This window comes from Primulina huaijiensis, chromosome 13 (assembly GCF_012295235.1).
Source record: "Primulina huaijiensis isolate GDHJ02 chromosome 13, ASM1229523v2, whole genome shotgun sequence".
NCBI lineage: Eukaryota > Viridiplantae > Streptophyta > Magnoliopsida > Lamiales > Gesneriaceae > Primulina > Primulina huaijiensis.
The window spans coordinates 11,480,161-11,489,148 of NC_133318.1; the positions used below are offsets into that span (position 1 = coordinate 11,480,161).

The following is an 8,988-nucleotide window of genomic DNA, read 5'->3' on the forward strand; positions in this document are numbered from 1 at the left end:
CATGTTTTACATAAAGCCAACTCTCGGCCATCACAAAATTGGGGAAGAAATTTTTTCCCAAATAAGAAAATTGGATTTACTTAAATTATTGATTAAGAATCAATAATGATCATGCTAATTATGGATTAAGAATAAATAAGATTTATTCAAGAATCCTCTCCAATTTTTCTTCTTGAAGGTCTCGGCCACCATGAGTTTGTAGTAGAGAAATTTGGCCACCTTGTGTCCTTCCACCGCTTCGCCGACGCTACACCGTCACCGGATTTTGGAAATTCGGAGTGCACATTCTCAACGCAAAATCGTTTGGATTTTCTAGTGCAAACCAAACGAGGAAAACAGTTTTCGATCGTGGACCTAATTAGGCGATCAAAGGAGAAGAGCCGTTCGTAGGGATTTACAAGAAGGGCTATATCCGCCTACAAACCGGAATAGTTTGGAATACTAACGTTAAGAACGCAAAGGTATAATTCTATACACCTTATGGATGATTTTAAACACACGACGTCCAAGAACAAATTTTTTAAACTTCCGCTGCGTCTTGGGTGCGAGAATACAATGTTCCAACACTATAACCATTACCAGATCACTTAAACATGTCTAAACATTTAAACACACGACGTCCAAGAACAAATTTTTTAAACTTCCGCTGCGTCTTGGGTGCGAGAATACAATGTTCCAACACTATAACCATTACCAAATCACTTAAACATGTCTAAACACATCCCAAATCATATTCACATACAGCAGCAATGTTCCAGAGGGATCCAACCGAATGATTTATCAAGAATCCCAAGAAACGTACGAAACATGCCACAAAATTTTTAGAAAACAGTTTTGATAGTTTTAATCGCATGTTTGCATATTAAAATAAATTTTCATTCATAATTTGTATCAACATGCATAATATGACAAGATCGATGCGTAAAAGAAGGATTAAAACATGCCTTTGTGTTATTAAACGCTCGAACCGTCGAATGTCGTTACGGGAAAATCAGTGGGAGATCGGAGCGGCGTTTCAGTTGTTTTTCTTGCGTAAGACTGACGTGAATCAAACTTTCTACGTGTGGGTGAGTGTTTGGAGATGATAGGACCAAGAAAAGATCAAAAAAATAAAGACTCCTAGGCACAAGAAGTCACGGCTGTTGGTGTGTGTTACTATGTGTGTTCTTGGGTTTTTTTTCTTTTCGGTTGTGTGCGTGAGTTTTGAATAGAGGTAGAATTAGGACTATTTTATAGATTATTTAGGATGTTAATTATGTGTTTTAGGTGGATTAAAAGTCTAATCAATAATTTAAACATGCAATAAAAATCTCTCCCTTTAATTTAAAAAGATTAGGTGCCAAAATTAAATCCTCAATTCAAAATATTAATATCTCGTATATTTTATTTATTTATTTGTTAAGGGTTAAATAAAACTCTTAAAATCTTAATCCAACTTAAATAGTAATTAAATAAATTAATTATGGCATAAAAATCATTATATAAAATATTTTACCTCAAATTAAAGGATTAAATACTTAATTTTCAAAATTAACATATATATATTCTTTTATTAAGAGTCCTATAATTCACATTCTAACATTGATTAAATATTACTTAATTTAATTAATTAAGTCATAAAAATAATAGTTAAAATATTTTATTTCGAGTAGACGTATTTTAATTTCTTAATTTTTGCTACTTAAAATGCTTAATATTTCCATTTCACTTGGTAAATTAAATTAGTCCTAAAAATACTAGAATTTATAAAAACCTTTAAAGATATTATTTTCTTGATTTAAAATATAAATGTAACTTAAATTCTTTAATATCTTAATGGTCTCCGATCTCCTTTCCCCGGTTCGACATCAAATATTCATCTAAAGTCGACGACTCGAGAAAACATTTTAAATTCGCATAATAAAATGAATATGTATGAATTTAAAATAATTTAACACAGTATGCATTACTTAGATTTTTTAATAAATAAATTAATTAATTCAATCATGCATGAGGTTTACGCATACTGGTTTTTCGGCACTACAATTCCTCCCCCCTTAAATAAATTTCGTCCTCGAAATTAAGGCTTACCGAATAGTTCCGGGTAGCGACTCCTCATGTCAGCTTCGGCCTCCCAAGTAGCTTCTTCGTCGGAATGATTCAGCCACCTTGACCAACTTGGTAACTTTGTTTCGTAGTCACCTCTCCTGCCGGTCTAAAATCTGAATCGGCTTTTCTTCGTATGACAGGTTCGGTGATAGATGTAACGGTTCAAAGCTTAGTACATGTGAAGGATTTGCTATGTACTTTCTTAGCATCGAAACGCGGAATACATTGTGTACGTCTGCCAGATTCGGCGGTAGTGCTACTCGATAGGCTAGTGTTCCCACTTTCTCGAGAATCTCGAACGGCCATATGAATCTCAGACTCAACTTGCCCTTTTTTACTCAAATCTCATAACACCTTTCATAGGTGTTATTTTTACGAAGACGTGATCTCCTACGGCAAATTCAAGGTCCCTTCTTCTGTTGTCAGCGTAACTCTTTTGACGACTCTGAGCAGTCTTCATCCTATCTCGAATCATGACTACTACGTCTACAGTCTACTGGACAATCTCTGGACCAAGCTTTGATCTCTCGCCGAATTCATCCCAATGAATAGGCGATCTGCACTTCATTCCATATAATGCCTCGTAGGGACCCATACCTAAAGATGACTGAAAGCTATTGTTATAGGTAAACTCCACTAATGGTAACTTCGATTCCCAATTCCCATGGAAATCGATCACACATGCACATAGTAAGTCTTCTAAAATCTGTGTCACCCTCTCGGACTGACCATCTGTATGAGGATGGAATGCTGTACTGAATAGCAATTTCGTTCCCATTGCGGAATGTAAGCTCTTCCAAAAGGATGACGTGAACCTCGGGTCTCTGTCAGATACTATGGTAACTGGAATCCCGTGTAATCTGACTATCTCTCGGATATAAAGCTCTTCATATTGTGTCATGGAAAATGTTGTCTTTATCGGCAAGAAGTGAGCCGACTTGGTGAGATGATCAACAATTACCCAAATAGGATTAGATCCTCTAGCTGACCTCGGTAACCCCACTACGAAGTCCATGGTAATGTTCTCCCATTTCCACTCGGGGATAGGAAGAGGTTTGAGCATTCCTGCTGGTCTCTGATGCTCTGCTTTCACCTGCTGGCAAGTTAGACATTCAGGTACAAAACGTCGAATGTCTCGTTTCATTCCTGGCCACCAATATAGCATTTGCAAGTCTTTATACATCTTTGTGCCTCCTGGATGGATGGAATATGGTGTTGAATGTGCTTCTGACAATATGTCTCCTCTAATCGAATCATCTATAGGTACTCAAATCCTTCCTCGATACCTCACAATCCCATCGCTTACTGTATAAATCTTACGGCCCTTAGATTCGTCTCTCGATCGCCATTTCTGCAATTTCTCATCAGATGACTGTCCATTACGAATACGGTCTATCAAAGTGGACTGTACCGTCAAGGTAGATAATCTCGGAGCTCTGCCCTAGGATAGACCTCTAGATCGAATCTCTGCATCTCTTGCTGTAGAGGTCTTTGTACTGAAAGTGGTGCTATACCTCCTGCTTTCCTACTCAAGGCATCAACGACTACATTGGCTTTCCCAGATGATAGCTGATGTCACAGTCATAATCTTTCACCAACTCTAGCCACTGTCTCTGTCGCATGTTCAATTTCTTCTGAGTGAAGAAATATTTGAGACTCTTGTGATCAGTAAATATCTGACACTTCTCACCATACAAGTAGTGTCTCTATATCTTTAAGGCAAAAACCACGGCAGCTAACTCCAGATCATGAGTTGGATAGTTCTTTTCGTGCACCTTCAACTGTCTGGAGGCATATGCGATGACTCGGCCATGCTGCATCAGTACAGCGCCTAATCCAAGTTTAGAAGCATCGGTTTACAATACAAAGTTGCCTTGCCCTGATGGCATGGCTAAAACTGGCGCTGTTATAAGAGCATGCTTCAAAGTGTCAAAGCTTTTCTGACAGTCAGCACTCCATACAAACTTGGCATTCTTCTTCGTCAATGAGGTGAGTGGCACTGCAATAGAAGAAAATCCCTTGATGAATTTTCTATAGTAACGCGCTAAGCCCAAGAAACTGCGGATCTCTGATGCGTTCTTCGGTTCAACCCAATGTTTCACTGTTTCTACCTGGATGGATCAACTTCAATGCCCCTACAAGAAATAACATGTGTCACGCCCCGTGTCCGAAGCGTTGGTGACATCCGGCATTGTTTAACAAATACTTGAAAACAATTAAGCCTCGTATCGAGATGCCAAAAACCAGTCTTTTTCATTAATAAAACATTGTCTTTACAATGACAATAGAACAACAATTACATCGAGTTTTGTGGAAACGAAACAGAAGAAAAGAATAAAAATCTCAATTCTTGGGCTTGGCTTTCGATCACCATCCCAGAACGCTTCCTGCTCCTCCTCATTCATCTGTTCTTCGTTTTTATCTGAAATTTGTAAGGGGTGAGCATTTTGGGAAACACTCAGCAAGTGGGGAGGTCGATCGATTTCCAAATATACATATAGAACTTAATCTTTAAAACATTTCTTTAACCAACTTTCAAAACTTATTACTTTTAACTTACAGAAACGAATCGAATATGAGACAGAAGTTAACAAATGATTCAGATCATTTCATAAACAAATCAGATCATTTCAGAACAGACACAACACTGTTACTCATCTCATTTCCATGGTCAAATTGTCCCCAATATGTTAATCCTTTAAGGGGTGAGGCCAGAACACGGTTTTATACCCACCGATGGGGGCCAGACAGAACATGGTTTTATATCCACCAATGGGGGCCAGACAGAACATGGTTTTATAACCACCAATGGGGGCCAGACAGAATTACAATTCTCGTCCCATTTCAAATTCGAATCGTAACAGTGCGACACAGAGGTCAGACTTATCAGACAGAACTTATCAGAGTTTCATATATCAGAATTTCAGACGGATTCAGCGGAATCAAAGAAGTTCGAAACATAGAAGAAAACACATAATCAATCGAAATTTTAAAAGACGGACATCATGCCTTTTTCGAAAATGAAGACACACATATATGCATGTCATAACTTATATATTCAAGTTTTAAAGTACAAACGAATAAACGTAGCAAAAACCAACTTACCGTATTATGAAGGTAGAACCGAAATTTGTAGATGTTGACACGAGGTTTCCTCTCGGATTTCGGGCAGCACTTCGACTTATAATTTGAACAGAACACTCTTAGTATTTCAGCAGCACTTCGACGCAAATTTTTGATCGCCTGCACTGCAAGAACTTCATTCCCTTTCCCTGCTCTCCTTTGGCCGAAACTTGAGGTGTATTTTTGGTGTGCTTTTCCATCAACATGTGAGTGGTATTTATAGTTGCAAATATGGCTTTTCATCCCCCCCTTGGTCGACCACTTGGGCTCCAAGAAAGCATGTTAATGTGATCATTATGGTGGTCAAAGTAATGCCAAGCACCAAGAGTCATTCTTTGCATAATAAAGGTGTCCTAGCCCTTAGCTCCTCCCGCAGCTCCTTCATGGATTATCTCAATGGTCATTTCTTGCATACTTAATTTGTCTTAACATTTAGCTCATTCATTAGCTTCTTCCCTGGTTATCTCAAAGGTCATTTCTTGCACTTTTAACTTGTCCAAGCCTTTAGCTCATCTTTAGCTTCCTTTTTGGTCCTGTTAGGACAAGCATGGTTGAGCTGCTTTGAGCTGAAAAATTGAGTCCTTGAGCTAGGGTTTTACTCCTCCAGTGATTACTCTTTGATGGATGCGATTACTTGCAGCTTGGCTTCTTGTTGAGTTAGTCTCCGAGATTTGAAGCCATTTCTTCGAGTTAAGTTAGCTGAAATCTAAGTTTATATTTAATTTCTATAGTTAGAATGAAAATTGTTGAGCTTAGAGCTTAGTTTAAGATAAATTTTAAGTATTTATTTCTTACGTGATTTGCTTCGGATCGAATTTTCCGGGTTCTCACAACATGTCCCAAAAATGCCACCTTCTCTAACCAAAATTCACACTTGCTGAAGTTCGCAAACAACTTACGATTCTGCAATACTTGCAATGCAGTGCGTAGATGCTGGTAATGCTCCTCATGGTTCTTTGAATAAATGAGGATGTCATCTTTGAATACAATGACAAACTGATCCAAGTAAGGCTGAAATACGCGATTCATGAGATCCATGAAGATCGCTGAAGCATTTGTCAATCCAAATGGCATAACTAGGAATTCATAATGCCCATAGCGAGTTTTGAAGGCAGTTTTGTGCACATCTGTGTCTTTCACCCTTAGATGATGGTATCCGGAGCAAAGATCTATCTTAGAAAACACAGAAGCTCCTTGCAATTGATCGAATAAGTCCTCGATCCTAGGCAGTGGGTACTTATTCTTCAATGTAACTCTGTTCAGCTCTCGGTAATCGATGCAAAGCCTCATGCTTCCATCCTTCTTCTTCACGAAGAGTACTGGTGCGCCCCAAGGTGAGCAACTAGGGCGTATGAATCCTTTATCCAATAGCTCTTGTATCTGCTATTTGAGCTCCTTAATCTCTGCGGGCGCTAATCGATATGGTGCCTTGGAGATTGGCACTGTACCCGGCATAAGTTCAATAGAAAACTCCACCTCGCGCTCAGGTGGGATACCCGCGATATCGTCAGGGAATACATCGGGAAAATCTCTGACAATAGGTACCTCTGCTACTGTCTGACTGGTAGCAGCAGGGGCTGAAATAATGCTCGCTAAAAATGCTTGGCAGCCCCTAAGCATAAGCTTCCACCCCTGATGACATGATATCATCCGCGGTAAGTTGTTGAGTCCACTTGGCTCGAACATAAACTCCTCTTCACCTAATGGTCTGACCCTTACTGATTTTTGTTGGAAGTCGATTGTTACTCCATTATTTCACAACCAATACATTCCTAGAATGATGTCAAACTCGGGCATCGGCAATACAATAAGGTCAGCATAGACTGTGTGGCCTTGTAGCTCGAGACTCAAGTCTTTGACCACACTAGAAGTAGACAGTTTCTCTCCAGATGAAACGGTCAAAGAATAACTCACGTCGAGCCTGGTGGGCTTGACGTCCAAAAATCTCACAAAACCTTCTGATATAACCGGAATCTAATAGAGCATTTGTGGCTACTCCCGTTATATAGATTCTCCCTGAGATAATATGAGCATATACTCAACCCAACAATTCACAAAAAGGCTAACATAATCTCATGAATAGGCTAAATCCACTATCCTAAAGTTCTCATACAAATTTCAAAAATTATCCTACTAGTATACCCAAAAATTCGAATCATGCAAAATAAATTCCAACAAATAATATGGTGCGGATTAAATGATTTTACCTGTCAAGAGTGTTGTGTCTGGGTCTGCCTCCTCAGCATGCATCGCAAAGACTCAGCCCTAAGTCGCCTGCTTCCACTGCGGATAGTTCTTGAGCACGTGGTCAGTGAATCCACACTTGAAGCACTTGCTAGAACCCCATAGACATTCTCTTTCATGCTTGCGACTGCACTTTGGGCACACCTAATATTCAGTAAGTTTCTGAGCGGCCTTCTTCTGTGGTTGCTGTCATTTTCCCTTGTTAGGCCCTTGAAAGGGCTTCTTAGCTGGCTGCTGAACCTGTCGCTGAGGTGCCTGGAAGGGCCTCTTGCCCTGCCTATAAGTCTCGATGTCCTTCAAATCCTGTTCAACCGCTAAAGCTCTGGTCACTACAATGGCATAAGTAGAAGGACCAGTTACACGAACATCACGGCACAAGATCGGCCGTAAACCATCCATAAAATGCCTCAGTTTCTCCCTTGCGTTATTAGCTATCAGGGGCACGAAGTGACACCCCTGCTCGAATTTCCTCACAAACTCCGCCACACTGCGGTCTCCTTGTCTTAATGTCATAAACTCCCTAGTCAGTCGGGAGCGTACATCATCGGTGAAGTACTTGGAGTAGAAAACCTCCTTGAAGCCTTCCCAAGTCAGATTCTGCAGATTCTCCGACACTGATGCTCCTTCCCACCATAACTGAGCATCGTCCTTCAGCAAATAAGTGGCACACCTAACTCTATCAGCATCCTGCAGCTCCATAAAGGTAAAGATCAACTCTATGGACTTAATCCATCCCTCTGCAACCGTAGGATCAGTCGTACCCCCAAAGTCCTTGGGGTCCATCTTACGGAATCGCTCATACACCGCCTCAGGCCTTGTCCTCCTATCCACCTCAGTATTGTTCCTCGAAAACTGTGCAAAGAATTGAGTCATACCCGCGAGCATTTGAGACTGAAGGTCTGGTGGTGGACGTGGAAGGGAATTTCTCTGCTCATCACGAGCCTCACGGCTCTCACGGTCAATAACACGTCTAGGAAGCATACTGCACCACAATTTAACCCAACACGTAAACAACATACATAACTGAATTACTCATATAACATGCTAAAGTGATTCAAAAACTTAAACATGCAGTTTAAAGGAACTTGTACTTAATACTTAATGCATTTAAAATCGTAAAAACTTACAGACTTGAGGCGTGACTTCATGAGCTTCTCTCAACCAGCCGTGGCAAAACCCTATATCTGGAAACCTTTCGCTCTGATACCAACTGTGACGAACCGTATCTTAACATACTAATACTTTAACATTTGCGGAAAAATTAAAAAATTTCTTATTAAATTATTTATTAAAAGTATAGCTTTTAAAATAAATTAACTGTCACCACTCATATTAAAATGAAATTAATATTAAAACTCCATCATTTAAAATAAATCACCAACATCCAATTAATACTAAAATCCAAAAAAATATACTAATTAAATTTAAAAATAGTCTAACAAATTATAAATTTAATTTGCTTATCACCAATCTTAAGAAATCAAAGTCAGAGTAAATAATTTAAAAGAACGTGCGTAATAATATAACTTAAAC

General features: G+C 39.3%; 1 protein-coding gene across 1 annotated transcript; it reads right to left on the bottom strand.

The window, feature by feature from the left end:
- Nucleotides 1–7,644: 7,644 nt before the first annotated feature.
- Nucleotides 7,645–8,436, bottom strand: LOC140991213 (uncharacterized). Its single transcript, XM_073461158.1, has one exon. It carries the CDS (start codon nucleotides 8,434–8,436, stop codon nucleotides 7,645–7,647), a length of 792 nt encoding a protein of 263 aa, XP_073317259.1.
- Nucleotides 8,437–8,988: the final 552 nt, after the last annotated feature.

Excerpts from the sequence above, each read along its gene's own strand:
- LOC140991213 (XM_073461158.1), bottom strand. The coding sequence starts at position 8,436 with ATGCTTCCTAGACGTGTTATTGACCGTGAGAGCCGTGAGGCTCGTGAT.